The sequence below is a fragment of the Mastacembelus armatus genome, chromosome 22 (assembly GCF_900324485.2).
Source record: "Mastacembelus armatus chromosome 22, fMasArm1.2, whole genome shotgun sequence".
In the NCBI taxonomy this organism is placed as follows: Eukaryota; Metazoa; Chordata; class Actinopteri; order Synbranchiformes; family Mastacembelidae; genus Mastacembelus; species Mastacembelus armatus.
The window spans coordinates 20,573,285-20,593,076 of NC_046654.1; the positions used below are offsets into that span (position 1 = coordinate 20,573,285).

General features: G+C 41.8%; 1 protein-coding gene across 2 annotated transcripts in view; it reads left to right on the top strand.

Annotated features, from left to right (window-relative positions):
- Positions 1-4,966: 4,966 nt before the first annotated feature.
- The window catches only part of gabrr2a (gamma-aminobutyric acid type A receptor subunit rho2a), a 98,769-nt gene continuing 83,943 nt past the window's right edge, over positions 4,967-19,792 (top strand). The window contains exons 1-2 of one of the 2 annotated variants that reach the window (XM_026302227.1): positions 4,967-5,088; positions 8,373-8,479. In XM_026302227.1, the coding sequence (XP_026158012.1) occupies positions 4,967-5,088; positions 8,373-8,479 (229 nt within the window). Of the gene's footprint in view, positions 5,089-8,368; positions 8,480-19,792 lie in introns of both variants that reach the window. The other variant, XM_026302235.1, reaches the window with a different exon arrangement.

Genomic DNA, 19,792 nt, shown 5'->3' on the forward strand with positions numbered 1-19,792 from the left:
GCTCCTGTCGGGCATCATAGCGGCTAAGATGAGTAGGCACATAGCTCAATACATGAGCGGGGCCCAGAAAGGGATGGGTAAGGACACCAGGGGAGCAAAACACCAACTACTGGTGGATAAAGCGGTCGCTCGAGACTGTAAGGTCAGGCAGACCAACCTGTGCACAGCATGGATTGACTACAAGAAAGCCTATGACTCAATGCCTCACACATGGATCCTGGAATGCCTGGAGCTGTACAACATCAATAGGACCCTAAGAACCTTCATAAGGAACTCAATGGGGCTGTGGAAAACAACCCTAGTAACCAACCTCAAGCCGATAGCACAAGTCTCCATCAAGTGCGGCATCTACCAAGGAGATGCTCTGTCCCCGCTGCTGTTCTGCATAGGCCTGAACCCCCTCAGCCAGATCATCGCTAAGACTGGCTTCGGATACCGACTGCGAAATGGGGCAACCATCAGCCACCTCCTGTACATGGATGACATCAAGCTGTATGCCAGAACTGAGCGAGACATTGACTCACTGATCCACACCACCAGGATATACAGCAACGACATTGGAATGTCATTCGGACTGGACAAGTGTGGTCGAATGATAGCGAAGAGAGGGAAGGTTGTCAGGACTGAAGGAGTTGAACTCCCAGAAGGCAGCATAGCGGATGTTGAGGGCAGCTACAAGTACCTTGGAATCCCACAGGCAAATGGGAACCAAGAAGAAGCCGCAAGGAAAGCAGCCACAGCCAAATACCTACAGAGAGTAAGGCAAGTCCTAAGAAGTCAGCTAAATGGGAAGAACAAGGTCCAAGCCATCAACACCTACGCCCTGCCGGTCATCAGGTACCCCGCTGGCATATGAAGCTGGCCAAAAGAGGACATAGAAGCCACTGATGTCAAGACAAGGAAGCTCTTCACAATGCATGGAGGACTTCACCCCAAATCCAGCATCCTAAGACTGTACGCTAAGAGGAAGGAAGGAGGCCGGGGACTGGTGAGCGTCAGAGCCACCATCCAAGATGAAACAGCCAAGATCCATGAGTACATCAGGAAGATGGCCCCAAGCGATGGAATACTTAGTGAATATCTCAGGCAACAGAAGCCTGATGCAGAGGAAGAAGAGGGAGAACCGTCATGGCAGGACAAACCCCTGCACGGCATGTACCACCGACAGATACAAGAAGTGGCTGATATCGAAAAGTCCTACCGGTGGCTGGAAAAAGCTGGACTGAATGACAGCACAGAGGCACTGATCATAGCAGCACAAGAACAGGCCCTGAGCACAAGATCGATAGAGGCCGGGGTCTACCGCACCAGGCAGGACCCCAGGTGCAGGCTGTGCAAAGATGCCCCTGAGACAATCCAGCACATAACAGCAGGTTGTAAGATGCTAGCAGGCAGGGCGTACATGGAACGCCATAACCAAGTGGCCGGCATAGTGTACAGGAACATCTGTGCCGAGTATGGGCTGGAGGTCCCAAGGTCAAAATGGGACACACCTCCAAAGGTGAGGGAGAATGACCGAGCTAAGATCCTGTGGGACTTCCAGATACAGACCGACAAACAGGTGATGGCTAACCAACCGGACATAGTAGTGGTGGACAAACAGCAGAAGAAAGCCGTAGTGGTAGATGTAGCAGTCCCAAGTGACAGCAACATCAGAAAGAAGGAACATGAGAAGCTGGAGAAATACCAAGGGCTCAAAGAAGAGCTAGAAAAGATGTGGAAGGTGAAGGCAACAGTGGTCCCCGTGGTAATCGGCACCCTCGGGGCTCCCACAGATCCCAGGAACAACATCAGAGATCTCAGTCCAGAAGAGCGCAGTGCTAGGAACAGCTAAGATACTGCGAAGAACCCTCAAACTCCCAGGCCTCTGGTAGAGGACCCGAGATTGAGGAAGACACACACACACCACCCATAGGGGTGAGACGGGAAATTTTTTTTTTTTTTTTATACATACATATATATAATATATATGTATATATGTATATGAATTCACAACCTGTTTATGTTATAAATCTGACACAGGACCCAAATGCAGGATTATGTGGAAAAAACAAAGCAGGCAAAATCCGTCTTCGGACAAAAGGAAACCCTTGGGATACACAGAGGCAACATGCCGCCTGAGACAGCTGCTCAGCCGAGGAGACGAGTGTATGAGACCTGGGAAGTAAGAATAGGCAGGTAAGTAGCCACTCTGGAATAATTATTAAATGGACAAACTGGCGATGACATGGAGAATAACCGGAGTCTATATTGCCAAGGTCAGTAATTCAGTGCAGGCGTAGCTCATTCACACCGCCCGATCTCCTCCTGCACCTGTTAATTAAGCACACACAGGGTAGACGGACAACACACACAAGGAAGTTGGGGAGAGACCGTGGTGACCATGGGTTTAATTTGGGAGTTGTGGAATACTGGGTGTATTCTCATGGTGGCTGGAAGATGGAGCCGGAGCGCCACCGGATTGATGATCTTCTTGATTTTGAAGGGACCAATGAACCTGGGTGAGAACTTTTGGGACTCTGTCTTTAGTGGGACATCTCTGGTTGATAACCAGACCTCCTGGCCTGGTTGGTACTGAGGGGCAGGGATACAGTGGCGGTCTGTGATCTGCCAGTTCTGGTCAGTGGTCCTCCACAGTGCGTGATGTTCCAGACTCGGCGACACCGGCGAGGATGATGTTGCAGCGACGGGACTGCCACTTCTGGTTCCTGGGCCTGAAACAGGGGGGTTGATGTCCCAGGGAAGCCTCAAATGGTGTACACCCAGTGGCCGAGCTGAGCTGCGAATTGTGGGCGTACTTGATCCAAGCTAAGTGCATACTCCAGGAGGCAGGACAGGTTGTCACACCGGACCGCCGCCTCTAGGTCCTGGTTGACCCGCTCAGTCTGGCTATTACTTTGAGGGTGGAACCGGATGACAGGCTGGGCAATTTATGGCTTATGTGGAAAAAACAAAGTCTTTATTTGGACAACTAAAAATCACTGGTTCCACCAGGCAAAATTTGCCTCTGTGTAACCCTGATACACAGAGGCAACACGTCACCCGAGGCAGGTGAACATGGGGTCAAAATAACACGCTTGGCCAAGGAGACAAGTGCAGAAGACCTGGGAAATAAGCGTAGGCAGGTAAGTAGCCACTCTGGAATAATTATTGGCATACGCACACAGGGTAGACAGACAACACACACGAGGAAGAGGGAAAGAGAAATAAGAGGACCTGGGATGGCAATACCTCCATCTCATGACATTTTAACACAAATGCTGGATCTGTTTTAAAAACCACCTGTAGATGAACATTTTTGGGTTCTCGAAAAGTACATTGAAGATAGTGAGTGAATGTGGGTGTGGTTCTCTTTTCTCAGCAGGTTAATCTGGATAACACCTGGGACTTGGGAGCGACCCTGCAGGCTTGCTGGTCACCTGTTGGCCTATTTATATCTCGGCATGTTAGAAAGCGGACGTTGGAAGATTCCTTTGGCCACCAGAGACATCAGTTGACACTGTGATTGTGTTAGTCTATTAGTAGTTTACCCTACCGATGTTTAGTTTAGTTTAGTCTACAGTGATATGCTGTATTGATATTCAGTTCAATTCAATTCAATTCAAGTTTATTTGTATAGGGCCAAATCACAATACAAATCATCTCAAGGCACTTTACAAAAAGTAAAACTAAAAACCCAACAAATCCCTTATGAGCAAGCACTTGGCGACAGTGGAGAGGAAAAACTCCCTTTAACGGAAGGAAAAACCTCCAGCAGAACCGGGCTCAGTTTGGGCGGCCATCTGCCTCGACCGGTTGGTCCTGTGTTTGTGATTAAACACTCCTTGAACCTGCTTCCCGACTTTCCGGTCTGTTCCATTCTGCATTTGAGTCTGGGATTACGTGAAGCATAACACTTTGTGGAAAAAGCCTACAGTATTGCATATGCCTATTGCTCCAAATTTGGATTAATCTGTAAAAAAATGCACTATTCCCCTGTATGAGTAACTTTGTTTAAAACTACAATGGTCAGCTGTTTAAAATAATGTCTGAAACTATAGTCAATATTTGGGGGCTGTTCTTAAAAATGCATGTCTTCTCTAAAGCAAAGTACTTGAAATTGTGAATCACAGACAGGGGAGGGAGGTCAGAAAGTACTGAGAGATGGAGTGACATAATGCATTGATTTGTAGTATAATTGATAAATACAGAATATTAGCAGTTTATGCCTTTATTGTGATTGCTGCTTTTAAACAACACTGCATTCACTCAAAGAGTGGTTTAGGCATGGCATATAAACTGGGCTGCTCAAGGTCACTTTGACATTCTGTTAAAAGAAGGTAGGAATCAGCCACAATGAAATATATTACCTCATCAGAACATTAACATAATTAACAATATGACCAGTGTAGGAGTCTGACTACAGCTCTACAAATGAGTACTATGGTCCTGCACTTACAGTAAATGGGAATAGGGGTTGCATTTAAACTGCTCCACCATTTCCCTGAGTTGAGTGAAACGTGATTTCTCTGATGAGGCTTTTATTTACACAAGGGAGGAATAATCTGCGTCTCTTGTTGTGTCATGCTAGACTGAAAATAATCCGTGTGTGTATGTGTGTGTGTGTGTGTGTGTGTGTGTGTGTGTGTTTATTTTCCCTTGGAGCATGTACGTTACAGATGCTCAGCCTCTCTCCCTGTCTGTCTCTTTCTCTCTTCTTCTCTTCTCATTCTCGCATTCTCTGTCGCTCTCTCTGTGTGGTGAGGCGATGGGTGCCGACAGTGTTTAGGATCGCAGATTGACACACGCACGCACGCACGCACGCACACGTTCTCTCTTGCAGCTTCGCTCGGCAGAGGGTCTGGTGCCATGACCGAGGACGCGTTCATCCTGTGCTGAGAACCATGCGCAGCCGGCTGAGCCCTGCTGGAATGAGACGAGTAAAAGGGGCTTTCAACGGACTCATTTGTGGATTTGCGTTGCCAGGATGCCTTATTTGACCAAACCTCTTATTTTGCTCTTGTGTTTGATTGTTACCAGTGAATGCCGTAAGCACGGCCACCGGGTGCGGAGATGGACTGCTACCGTGGAGACCCAAAAGCATGGCACGTAAGTGTAGGATACAAATAAACACAAGATAAAGGTGGACATGCCATAGCTGATCACATATCCATTAGATAACATAAAAACATCTATGAATGAACTGTCACTATCAGAACATCTGGCAGGTACTTTAGATAGTACAGCTATAAGACAACTTATTAGGTATAACTGGGTTTATCAACGATGGGGTTTTTTAGGTACTTGCTTAAGAGCAGTGGAGCTCATGAATCACTTGTGGTATTATTGAAAATTATTTACATTTCACCTAATGGAAATAAAAAGAGGTATAAGAACAAGAAGAAGTCACAAACACATGCCAGATCATTGCTCTGTGTAGAAACGCTTTGGCGTATTTCTTAGATGAAATAGGAAAAATGTCCAGCCTATTCACATTAATGAGGCTCGGCTGAATAAAAGAAACAGCACTTTGTATAATGCTCCAGCCTCCACAATGATGTTCCAGGTAAATACACAGCTATATGAAACAGAAACTGAACATTATCACCTCCATGAAGGAGAATTTACTGGATTCGACTGTTGTAATTTTAGTATATATTTTATCAAAATGGTGTAAAGTCTTATGGTCAGTTGGAAATGCATCTTATGTGACACATTTTACATTTTTCTTAGCAGCTTATATTAGAGTCTTTGCTAACTAGCTGGGTAGAAAGTATGGTGAAAAGGGGCTCTCTATGGCCTCACTGCAAAGTGATGACATGTCATAGCATGCAACATCTTAAAACAAGGTTAAAGGTACTGATTTATCACATAGAAGTAGTGGAAATCAAACATTCTGTAAGTTGTTAAAATGAGGCAAATGTGGTATGAAGGTAAATGCACTGCCGTTATTTTAGTGCAAAGTGATCTGGCAAACATTCACCTGCATACATTCACACACTGATGGTACCTGCAAGGCACTGACATGCTCATCAGTAGGAGTTTCGAGCTCTGAAGGACGCTATGACACTGTTGGAGACACTCCCTAGAAAAGCAGTACAAATGGCTAAATGAGCCTGCAAAACCACCTCTAGTGACTGATGCATGACATTGCTGTAGAACCTCAAAACCATGGCGGTGGGAAGGCAGAAGGCAAGATGGATAAGCATGTCAATAAAGCTGCTGATAATTAATGTTAAAGTTAATATTAAGATCAGTCCAGACTCTCACCTGTTTTAGAACAAAAGCATTTAGGTAAACCATTAAAGTTCAGTGATGCTGCAGTCACAACAAGCAAATACTGTTTTACAACATCAGATATGTTGGTGAAAACAAATTAATTACGCTTTACTGATTTGTTTAGTATCACTTTTTTCAACTTGCCAGGCATATTATTTTATTATTTGTCATTATTTTAGAAAACACAATCCTGGTAACATTAGGATCCCAGCCACAGTATTTTTTCTTTGCAAATTCATTTACTCTACAGAAAATTTATGTGATAAATTCTGTTCAAGGATAATGGATGGATTGAATGTAATGGATTTAACTTCACTTTTCCTACTAGTATTTTTTTCATGATTATCCCCTAACCATAGCCATTATAACTTGTCCATTGCTATAAGCCTATCATAACTTTAACCTCAAAGCTTGCAGATCTTTTACATTATGCAGTATATTGACAGTGCTGTCCAGCTGGTGGTCATACTCTGTCATTATGGAGGGCAGTTTAAAAAACACATATTCTGTCATTTTATTTGTTTGTTTCATTTGGAAACAAACCATCAGCCCCACAATTACAGTGCATTCAGACTGTATTCAGACAAGTATTCAGACCCTTTAATCAGTACTTAGTTGAAGCACTTTTGGCAGCTTTTACTATGGCAGCAATTACATCCTCAAGTCTTTTTGGGTATGATGCAACAAGCTTATGAACACCTGGATTGGGAGATTTTCTGCCGTTCTTCTTTGTAAATCCTCTCAGTTTCAGTCAGATTGGATGGGGACCATAAGTGGACAGCCATTTTCAGCTCTCTCCAGAGATGTTTGACAGGGTTGGAGTCAGGGCTCTGGTTGGGCCACTCTAGGACATTCACAGAGTTGTTCCTAAACCACTCCTGTGTTGTCTTGGCTGTGTGCTTAGGGTCATTGCCATGTTGGAAGGTGAAGCCTCGTCCCAGTCTGAGGTCCTGAGTGCTGGGGAACAGGTTTTCATTGAGGATATCTCTGTACTTTGCTCCATTCAGCTTTCTCTCAGCCCTAACCAGTCTCCCAGTTCCTGCTGCTGAAAAACACCCCCACAGCATGATGCTACCACCATGCTTCACTGTTGGGATGGTATTGGACAGCTGATGAGAGGTGCCTGGTTTCCTCCAGACATAACATTTAGAATTGAGGCCAAACAATTCATCAGACCAGAGATAAATTTAATAATGAAATGGATGAAATGAAATAAATTCCTAACATTCTGTTTTCACTTTGTCATTATGTGGTACTGAGTGTAGATTAATGAGGAAAAAATGAATTGAAATGAATTTAAACAATTGTAGTATCAGGCTGCAACATAACAAAATTGAAAAGTGAAGGGGGTCTGAATACTTTTTGAATGCACTCTAGTCTCAAAATTCTGAGAAGTCAACAAGTGCCACAGTGTTAGCCATGATAAAAAAGTCATGTGCAAACTCATCACAAGTCTCAGTCAGATTCAAATTTGTTTCATACCATTATTATGCAAAACAAAATCTTCAATATGGGAGATGAAAAAATTTAGATGCAAATTAAAACCACACTTGCAGGCAGAGAATTCAGCAGTGAGTCACAGACTCATTCTGACTGAAGGAAAACTATCCCAAAACATCTAAATCCAAGCCATTCTCCCTACTATACAGTTGAAAGATTTAAATAATTGTTTCAGATGGCCTCACCAAGGCATCCATCCTCATAGATCATTTAACACGGCACTGTTACATATCCACTATTCAACTGACAATCTATTCAGCCAAGCAATGACGAAATGACAGTTTTATGAATGGTATAGCTGCAGTCAGGGGGGCTGTTTGCCATGAACACATTTTATCCAACATTTCAAACATACATTTGGATTTTCCCTACCATGATATGATGGTTATGGATTTTTTTATGTTTAAAATGAGAAATGAGAAATACTTATACTTTTATCACTAATCCTCTTAAAAGTGGAAGTGAAAAAAGAAACGGGCTCTGTACAATATGTATGTAAATGACCAACTTATATTGGTCTTGCTCTGAGTTCTCACAGCAGTTTGAACTGGTATCCTCCAGTTTGGGTGGAGTGTTTCTGTGAAGTGTCCTCTGACAGTGAATGTCTCCTCTAGCTCACTGACAAAGAAGACTCCAGATGTAACCAAGTCTCGCAAAATGAAGACAGAGCACCTGCTCAAAGTAGATGATCATGACTTCACCATGAGACCAGCATTTGGAGGTACGTGTCGAAAGCATTCCTGTTGTTTTACGCATTATTTTTTAACATGTTTCTATGTTGTGTAGATAAATACTGTTTACATGTAAGCAAGACCTGGTCAGGTCTTGCCTTTTCCAAACTTTTAACCTCATCTCATTAGCATAAACATCCATCAGCATATGTGTGTTAGAAAGGCAGAATTAATTAAATTGTAAGTGGCTATTAATGTTTGAACCTCCAGCCTGAAAATGAGATATAAGCAGCAGATGGCAAAGGTTTTTTTTTTGGCAGTGCAAACATTTGTAGAGCATCAGATATTTTGATGACCAGTCAATATGTTGGTCTTTTATGTATCAGCCAAGAAAGCTCGCAGTTTGAATCTTGTTTGACCCTGGGGCCTTTCTGTGTGGAGTATGTTTTCCCCGTGTCTGTTTTCTATAGCTACTCTGGCGTCTTGCCACTGTCCAAACACATGCAGGTTAGGTTGACTGCCGACTCTACATTGCCCACAGTGTCTCTATGTGTCAGAGCTATGATAGACTAGTGATCTGTCCAGGGTCTACCCTGCCGCTTGCCCAGTGTCAGCTGGAATTGCAACCTTGGATTTTCCATGATGGACGGATGATTGTATCTTCCAAATGTATTTTTTGTTTGCTAAGTAATAGAAAATGTCAGGTACAGGTGTCTCCATTATAACCACTTTAGACATACATAAGCACATTCACAGGACACTAAAACAACATAATTTTAAATCAATGGACAACAGACAAAACAATTTGGCATATACTTGGCATATAATTTGGCAACATATAATTCTCCAAGGCAAACAAGCCAAATTATAAAATACCACATAACTATAACAAAAATAAATTTAAAAAATCAAACCCACAACACCAATTCTCCTAAAGTAGCTACACTTGCAAACAAGGAGAACTAAGATGTCTTTTTCTTTCTCTTCATGTAATCCCAGACTGAGTCTGTGATGTTGAGATCAGGGCTCAGTTGGGACTGGACCATCTGTTGTAAGACTCATTGTTCTTCTCTCTCAAGATAATTCTTTATGGCTGTTTGTTTGGGCTTTTTGTCATGCTGTCATGCTAAAGTTCTATACAGCTCCATGGAGACTGGGGTGGTTGACCGGAGTGTAGGTGTTACCTGTCACTGCCAGCATGCCAGCACTTTGTCTACCCCTATGTCTTGTGATTGGTCTTTGGTCAACCTCTCATATGTAGGACTCTTTCATGTTATACCATTTATCCAAGTGTCCATCTATCTTCTGTAATCATCTAAAAACATAAGGCATCCTGCTCAATCACCACACTGTAGTGAACAACCATGTTGTTCACACGGATGGCAAGAAAAAGTGGTTCACAGTATCACTAATCTCCCAAACTGGGTATTTAAGATGAATTTCTTTTTGTGGCAGTTGTTCAAGCATTAAGACCTTATTCCTAAAGATATAAGGGTTTTTAATATCTGACTGGTATTCTTCTATGTGCAGTCTAAAGGTCAGTTATACAGTTAAGGATAAATCTAAAGACTTTTATTATTGAAATATGTCAGAAAGTAGCTCAAGGCTAAGTCTATTTTCATACTGTTAGAAGTGTGTATTTTGTATTTCTTGTGCCTTTTTTGAGTAATCAAATGCAACTTGTATGGTCTGGTCAAAATCCAACCTTTCATAAGACTTTGAAAATGCATCTCTTCAATAAAATAAGGTAGCAAAAGAAATAAATCTTCTTTTGACTCAGATTCCTCTGAAGCTGTACTTTGTTGGGTAGAAGATGAAACTGTCATTAAGAGATGTCTTCTGCTGTTAGAGTGTTACTTTGGAGAAAGGCAGAACACATAGCATGATGTTACAATGAAAACAGAACTAAAAATAACCTGGGTACAGGCACAGAGTCCCAGCAGATACCCTGCAGTAGATACATCATACCCATTCTTTCCAGAGGATTGCACCCCACAGATATGTTTAAATCCTTAGATTTAATCATTAAAATGTAATCATTTAAAGGCCCTTTGTGTAACAAATTTGCTTGTGGTACATCAGTAGGTGGAAGCATTTCAACACGCGCTTACCCCCCACACCTCTCCATGCCATTCCTCCACCAACATCATCACAAAGGCTTCATCTAGTCTTTCAGCATCTTTCAACATCTATGTAAAGCCACCTATGTAAATATATATATAAATATATATATAGCTCGTGCCCCTGGCATATATTTGCATAACTCCTGGCATTAGTTGTACCAGATACTTTTAAAACTGTACTCCTCAAAGTTGTCACAGAAAAAGAAGCATTTAGATGATCAGGATCAGGTTTTAAAGCAATGTTTTAAATGTTTACCATTTCTTTTTCTTCCAAAAAACTTAATCTGTGGGTTTATTTAGTTGACTGCTCCTTTTTTTTCTCTGCGATTTATTTTATCAATGTTGCTGCTCTCACTGGTTTCGCTGATTACATTTGGTGAATACAATATAGCAAAGGTATATTGGGACAAGCGACAAAAAAGATAATATGGCATTGAATGGAAGCAGGTAACTAGTGAATGAGTTATGTGTTACAGTGAGTTATGAGTTACAGTTATGTGTTACATTCAGGCAATCTCTAGTGTTCAGTCCTGATAAAAACTGATCTCCATTTTCCATATTTTTTATTAATTTATTTAATTTTTGCATATTATTGTCCTTTGTGTTACCTCTAACGATGAGCTGCAGCTTCAGGTGGAGGTGCATGGGTGTAAATACACACAACAAAACCGGGATCTTCAATTAGAAACTTTACCCAGTTCTTAGCAGGTGGCTTTACAATAGCAGCTGGTATCTTGAAGACCAATATAAAGTGTTGCTTTCCCTCTAGCTCTAGCACAGAATAGCAATATGAAGTGTCCAAGCGGTGAGCTGTGAGCACCATCAAAACAACTAACAAAAACATACAACTCTTGAGGACTGCAGGACAAACTTCCTGCAACACACTGGATTCACTGACCAAACCCATCCATCAGGGAAAACAGCTTAAACTACCTCACACTACTACTTTGCTGTTATAGGGCTTCATCCTATCATGATGCATTACTCTGCTGAGCTTCGGCCCTTGAACCTCGTAGAGTATGGGACCACGGAGTGCTGAAACAATCAGAGGGCCCTTCCATAACACCTGGAGCTTGTGGCACAGTCCCTTCCTTTTGGTGTCATCTTTGACATACACTAAATCTCCAATACTGTAGAAGTGTTCCCTTGCTCAAGGATCATGCACCCTTCTCTGATGTTCTTGTGCAGTGCGGAGATGTTCTCTTGCCATGTCATACGCTTCTCTGAAACTTTCTTCAACATTGTAGAGGTAATCTGCTACATCCATCCGGTTCACCTTGAGTTTTGGAGTGCCAGACTAGATACGGCGGTGTGAAAAAGTGTTGGCCCCCTTCCTGATTTCTTATTTTTTTGCATGTTTGTCACACTTTGTTTCATATCATCAAACAAATTTAAATATTAGTCAAAGATAACACAAATAAACACATCATGCAGTTTTTAAATGAAGGTTTTTATTATTAAGGGAAAACAAAATCCCAAACTACATGGCCCTGTGTGAAAAAGTGTTTGCCCCCCCCTGTTAAAACATAACTGTGGTTTATCACACCTGAGGTCAATTCCTCTAGCCACACCCAGGCCTTATTACTGCCACACCTGTTCGCAATCAAGAAATCACTTAAATAGGACCTGCCTGACAAAATGAAGTAGACCAAAAGATCCTCAAAAGCTAGACATCATGCCGAGATCCAAAGAAATTCAAAAACAAATGACAAAGAACGTAATTGAGATCTATCAGTCTGGAAAAGGTTATAAAGCCATTTCTAAAGCCTTGGGACTGCAGTGAACCACAGTGAGAGCCATTATCTACAAATGGCGAAAACATGGAACAGTGGAGAACCTTCCCAGGAGTGGCCGGCCGACCAAAATTACCCCAAGAGCGCAGTGACGACTCTTCCAAGAGGTCACAAGAGACCCCACAACAACATCCAAAGAACCGCAGATACCCTGCAGTAGATACATCATCCTGATCTAGAACAGGAAAAGCTTAAACCCATCGGGTAACCTGGTTGATTATGACAAGAATGTATTTGTTACTGCAGCTGGACATCGGGAATGGGCCAAGATGGCTGTCCTGTTTCCACAGACTGAGTGTCATCATCATCTGTCTTGCTAGCAGACAGAATACACCTCACTGTCAGTGGCATAACATCCTCATCAAACCTTGATCACTGCTCATGAAATTTCTGGCAGTACTTGCATCCTTTGCATGGTAGGTCAGACAAATTTACCCCAGCATGATAACAGTAACATCTGTGTAGACTTACTCCTGGTTGCCTCGACATGGCATCTGCATTAGCATGCTGGCTACCTGCTCAATGTTCAACGTGGAAGTCGTATTGGCTCAACTCTTCCAGCCAGCGAGCCAGCTGACCCTCAGGGCATTTGAATCAAAAAAGCCAGGCAAGGCAGCCATGATCTGTCTTGTCCGAGAACTTTCTGCCCAGTAGGTAGTGATGGAACTGGTGTGTTAAACAAACAACAGCAAGCAACAAGTGACACAGTACCTCTGTTGAGCTGGTGTAAGGTGGCTGCTGGCATATGTTAAAACTCGCTCCTCTCCCCACTGGACCTGTGACAAGACTCAATAACTTTGCCAATAACTATGACATTGTCGAGGCCGGGATTTTCAATTAGAAACTTTACTCAGTTCTTAACAGGTGGGTTTAAAATAGCAGACGTTATCTTGAAGAACAATATACAGTGTTGCGTGGCCTCTAGCTTGAGCAGAGAACAGTGATATGCAGTGTCCATGCGGTTGGCCACGAGCGCCATCAAAAAAACTAACAAAAACATACTCTTGCAGACGTTCACGAATTTCCTGCAACACCAAGCTGGATTCACTGACCAAACCTAGGCATCAGAATATTAGCAAGGATGTCCAAATCCACAGATATGTAGTAAAAGGTTCATCTAAACTGTCGTTCAGATGACTGTGTCCCTGTTTTGATAACACAAACAGAAGTCAGATGATAGGAATAGATCAGACATTGTAGAGATAAATACACTCTCAACTCTATCAGTATCACTTGTCTCAACATTCTGAAACGGCTGAGCTAATCACACTGACCAATCTGTTTTCATTCTCATTGTGTTAAATACCAGTACTTTTGTGAGGATTTGCTGGTAGGACGCGTATGCAGAAATTGGAGGGAGGCAGACATAGTATAAACAAGTAAAGATTTATCTACAATAAGCTTAAAGACAAAAACTATACAGAAGCTAGGTAGCTAACATGGAAGAACTGAGAACTGAAGTGATGCATGAGACAGAGCAATGCCAGAGACACACTAGCATTCACTCAAGCAGAATGAATCTTATAGCAGTTTGGGAGAGGAAACCGCTGGCACAGATCCCTGCTATGCCTGATCAGCCACTCTAACCACGCCCCTCACTCCAAACCTGCAAGGGAGATAGGGAAAAGGGAGAAACAGGAAGGAAAAGAGGAAAAAGGAAAGTACATAGGCAAAATCCAGAGTCCTCCCCCTCAATGGTCACCTCCTGGCAACCTGCCTGGTTTATCTGAGTGACATATACAAAAGTCATTCAGCAGCTCAGGGTCCAGCATGAGAGCCCGGGAAATCCATGATCGCTCCTCTGGTCCATAACCCTCCCAGTCAACAAGGTATTGGAATCAATGACCCCTATGTTGGTCATCCAAAATAGTCCACACAGTATATGCCAGGTGGTTGTCGATCATTTGAGGAGGAGGTGGAGCCTCAGACTGGGAACTGAGCATGGTGGAAGATACTGGCTTGAGTAATGAAACATGAAAAGAAGGATGAACGGGTAGCTTTACACCACAGGGATTAATAATTTGCTCAATCTCAAAAGAAACCAACATACCTGGCTTCCAATTTGTTACACTCCAACTGAATTGGGAAATCTTTAGCACTTAGCCAGACTTTTTGACCCATCTTGTATTCGGATGCGTCCATGAAATTTTGGTCAGCTAACTGCTGGTTAGTCAGTGCATGAAAGCTCTGCATGCATCACTGCAAGAGTCACTCCATTCTTGTTTTTTCTGAAATCTGACACAAATGACTCACTGCACATAGACTGCTTCTTCCTTCCTCTGAGAATTGATAGACCCAGACCCAGAGCTATCCAATAAACATGGCAGTGGTGTATGCCTCTACGTGAGCACACGCTGGTGCGCCGCAGTCATGGTCAGAGGAGGTATGTATCCCTGACATCGAGCTTCTTGCTGTCCATGCTTTCAGTCCATGCTCCATGCTACAGGTGCCCCACTATCTTCCTCGAGTTCCTTCAGCTATTCTTTATACTGGTCTACATTAACCCCAAAGCCAATGCATACAGTGCCACAGAACACATTAGGAACTAACTAAACAAACATGAACTGATATCATCTGATGCCCCTAAATTCATCATGAGAGACTTTAACGACTACACACCTGACAAGGCACTTAAAAAATTTCACGAATACATCACCTGCACCAACCGCCTTGAGAAGACGCTAGACAAAAATGGCGTAAATCAAAGTTCAGTTCATTATGACATTTATAAGCAAATGTGCGTTCAGTGAAGCTTTTTTGTAGAAAAGGAGAAATGTATTTTTCTGAAATCATCAAAAACAGCAGTAATAACTCACGTGTCCTGTTTGCTATAGTGAATAGATTAAAAAACCCTCCGTCTCCATTGTCATCAGAATTAATGTCACCATCTAAATGCAATGAGTTTGCATTATTTTTTATGGACAAGGTTCAGGGTATTAAACATGCAATTAACTGTACAAGGCAGATAACAATTCTACAACCATCCAGGAGACACTTGTTAGAACTGACACACTTTACACCTGTAAATGACGAAACAGCTGAAGAGACCATCTCCAGTCTGAGTTAATCCACCTGCTGCCTCGATGTCTTACCCACTAGATTTCTGAAATCAGTACTAAGCAGTTTGTTACCACATCTCACTCATGTAGTTAATGACTCATTACAGTCTGGAACATTTCCAAGCGCCTTAATGGCTAAAGTATGATAACACTGTGATCAGCACAAACTGGGCTACAATAATATGTGAGCAGCAAGTTTATACATGATTGTGTTTTTGAGAAAACAACATTTATGCATGGTTAGTAAAAAACAAACATTTTTAAGTTACTGAAATAAGGCCATAAAACACATACAGAACATTGGTTCACAAGACTTTGGAGAAATGCATCTTGTAGCCTAGAGTGTTTGCTTCAAAATTATGTGAAAATCATCTTGTTCACTCATTCACAGAAAAAAATATACCAGTTTAAATTTTCTAAGACACTTTTTGTTTAGAAAGGGCATATGCAGAAAGGTGTGTCTGATCATGAATAGTCATGTGATTTATCTGAGAAGACAAAAACCCACATAATGAGCCTTTCAGTCAGGAATGTGGCTGAGAGAGAATTAGTGCAATGCAATGCAATACAATGCAAATGTCCGTCATCTGAGTCGTGTTTTTCCTCTAAGGACAAAGTAAATTCTTTATCGCTGTCTGGAACATACAAAGCTCTTCTTCACCCGTGTAGCGTGCCATCATCCAAATGCACAGAAAAAGTGAGTAAATTCTATGATGAAGCTTAACGTTTTATGCCATTTCTTGGGGCTGTGTACAGAATTACCTGGCTCACCTCAGATTATTTCCATATGAACAGTGCGCTCAGTGCGAGGCGGGATTACATTAGCTATACTGAGGTGAGAGGAGAAACTATACTGCTCCTTACTTTCATACGGATTAAATAAAAAGTGATTATTTGTTTTTGACTTGATTTGTTTTATTTAAAAGAAGACATTTCAAGTTTTCTAGCCATATGTTTCTCATTTTTATGAGGCAAGTATTCGCTGAGATTCTGGTTGTTTCATTTACGTGTCTGTGAAGAGAGAAGACAGAGAGCACACCCTGTCTGCTTTCTTTATGTTACAAAAGCACAGCGCTTTGTTGTTATTATGAGTGTATACAAATAAAACTAGACCCTTTACAGATTCAAATGATATATTGCTCTTATCTGTACGAACAAAACTAGAGGAGTAATTTAAGTTTGTTTCGGCATTATCAGGAGAAGATGCCACAAAACACGCCAGCACATTCGTCTGAGACCCCTGAGGGTTAAAACTGCTGTCATCAAGCTTCTCCTAAAGAAGAGCAATCTTGATGCCACAGTACTGAACAACTCTCAGCCCATATCAAACCTGCCATTTTTAGGTAAAATAAACTTACTGACTTTCTCCTGCTAAACAACTGCTTTGATGGTTTTCAGTCAGGTTTTAGGCCCCATCACAGCACTCATCAAGGTGACAAATGATATTCATCTGAACACTGACGCTGGCAGAGTCTCTGTCTTAGTACTGTAGGATCTCAGTGCTGCTTTTGACACAGTGGACCATGTGATCATGTTACAAAGGTTAGAGGACTGGATAGGCATCTCTGGTACTGCTCTTAAATGACTGAATTCCTATCTTGAAGACAGGAAGTACTTTGTCGAAATTGGCAACTGTGTCTCAGATAAAATGGCCTTGACATGTCGGGTCCTGCAGGAGGCCATCATGGGACGCCTTTTGTTCAGTCTTTACATGTTTCCTTTAGGCCAGTTAATACATAGCAATAATGTGTCCTACCATAACTATGCAGATGACACTCAGATTGAAATTTCACTCACAGCAGGTGAATATGGACCAGTCAGTTCATTGCATTGAACAGATCACTGTGTGGATGCAAAACAACTTTCTCCAAATAAACAAAAACAAGACTGAAGGCAGCTGCAGTACATTCAGAATGCTGCTGCTCAGGTCCTGACTAGAATCAGGAAGTACAACCACATTACTCCTGTTCTCAGATCTCTGCCCAGGCTTACTGTATCTCAGAGAATACACTTTAAAACACCAGTCGCTTCATGGCTCAGCCATCAGGAAAGCCAAGGTGGATTATAAAGGTGGATTATAAAAACAAGGTGTAGGAAAAATTCACACAGGTGAGCCTCTGCTCAGCCTGGCAGGGGATTAAGAATACGGCTGCTGTGAACACCATTCCCCCTACTCACCGAACCATCTAAGTGGCATCCTTCCCTATGACCTCAATGCCTTCTTTTCCAGATTTGAGAAAGATAACTCCTCTGCTTTTCTGAACACAATCTTCTCCTTAATGCCTGTGGAAGGAAACCTTTCCTTCAATAAAGAGGTAATGAGAACCTTTAAGAAGATCAGGGAGATCACAGCACACAGCTCAGACAATATCAGCGGCCGCATACTGCGGCCTTGTGCAGAAGAGTTGGGAGATGTCTTTCACCTCTTGTTCCAAAAATCCATGGATACATGCACAGTCCCCCAGCTGTGGAAGTACTCCATGGTTCCAATCCCTGAGAGAAGTTCAGTAAAGGCTGTGAAGCAGTGATGCATCTTTAAACTATGCTAAATATTATTCAATTTAGAGGCTCCTAAACTCTTAGTATAAAGGAAGTGACTGAATATCATCCCCTACAGGTCTTAAAATAACATGGCATGATAACCACCAAAGATCAGCATTATGACTGTGTGGCCAGAGTTTGATGTCAGAACTGCGGAGATTCAATTAGAAGATTGTATTGAGCTTGCCACATCAAAGGAAACTGCAATAATCCATTGATTTTGATCAAACCAAATTCAAATGCTGCCACTTTTAAATATGGCCATAAGTAAGATTTTATTGGTACAAGATGTGGCTCAGCTTTTGAAATGTCATCAGAAAATTTACATTTGCTTCAACCCTGATCACTAAAGTGATATGCTATCCTTGCGTGTGAGCTCAGGGGAATATAACAGTAATCACCAGAGTTTTGTTTTTGTAGCTAAAGCTGTAACCAGTTCTCACTGATGGATAGGTTAGTGTCACCCAAATACCATCTGGATATGTCAGTATAATTTGAGGGGACTGGACTGTAGCTAGGCTTGCCCTGAGTAATTCAGTTTGTGTGCAGTTAGCTTAGCCCAGCTCTGGCTAGTTGCATTGCAGGCCTCATTCCAGCAGTGATGAGCAGATTAAGCTGGCAGTGGTTCCTCCTGCTTACAGCTTAGATTAGCACAGGCACCAATCTGTTACGGCATCAGACAGCTGTTACCCAGCAAATGACACTTTGTCCCAACTGAAAAACAGATACGCAAATGAGACAAGGTCCAAAACTGGCTGCAAAAGTACATCTATTGTTGGTGAAAGTACTATAAAATTCTGTATAAGCAATTCTGTATTGCCTGGGTGTTAATATTTTTGTCCATTATAATCATGGGTCATGACAACATTTTTTCTTACTATTCACTGTATATCCCCTTGTATTTAATATACCAGGAACTACATCCAATGGTTTTACATTTGTTTATTTAGTGAGATGACTTCTGTTGAATTCAAGTATTCTAAAAAGACCAGATAAAGAGGATAGCTTGCATTTCATGTATTCATATTATATCAGATATTCTTAATGTGGATTATGTTTACCAAATTTTTGTTAAATAGTTGGTGAGATTAATAACTATGATCTGTTACACTGGGTTTCATGTGTCTAATCAAAGATCTATTAAACATGGAGCACAGCACCATAAGTTACTAAAACAGTAAAACACCATGTACAGTTTGCTAGAGTGAAATCTGATACATCACACAGCTGCTGTCAAAACCATATGTTGTCTTTCATTTTATCAGCAAAAATATTGTCAACTGGGCTTCATTAAAACACAATAGAGCTGACCACAGACAGGGGAGACTGGAGCTTTAACAGTGTACCACGGGCCTGTCTGGTTGAAATCAACGCTCCCAGTGGATGGGGAGGGTACCAAGTGTAGAGCTGTAAAAAAAGCAGTTTAGGTTCAATTTCAGCAACAGAACAGTCACGTAGACACATGGCAGCAGCGCATCATGCACACACCTAATGGTGTAACATCATTAATTATATTATAAATATTTCCAAAACTAAGACAAGACCGGCCAGAATCAATGAATCTAAATCCTGAAGTTTTTAATGACCATCTCTTTGGCAGTGTTTATGTGATGGTAATGTGTAAGAATGTGGCACTATCATGGAGTGGTGCATATACTTTCATTACATCTAACATACTACATTAATTGTTTTACAGAGACAACAGAACAGAAAAGGTCACAGAGTGACAAATGGCAGCAGTCTGCATATCACACATATATCACACACATATCACACATAATTGTGTAACTTCATTTATTATTGTTAAATATCTGCGTCCACATTACACTTTGTTACAGAGAAGACGC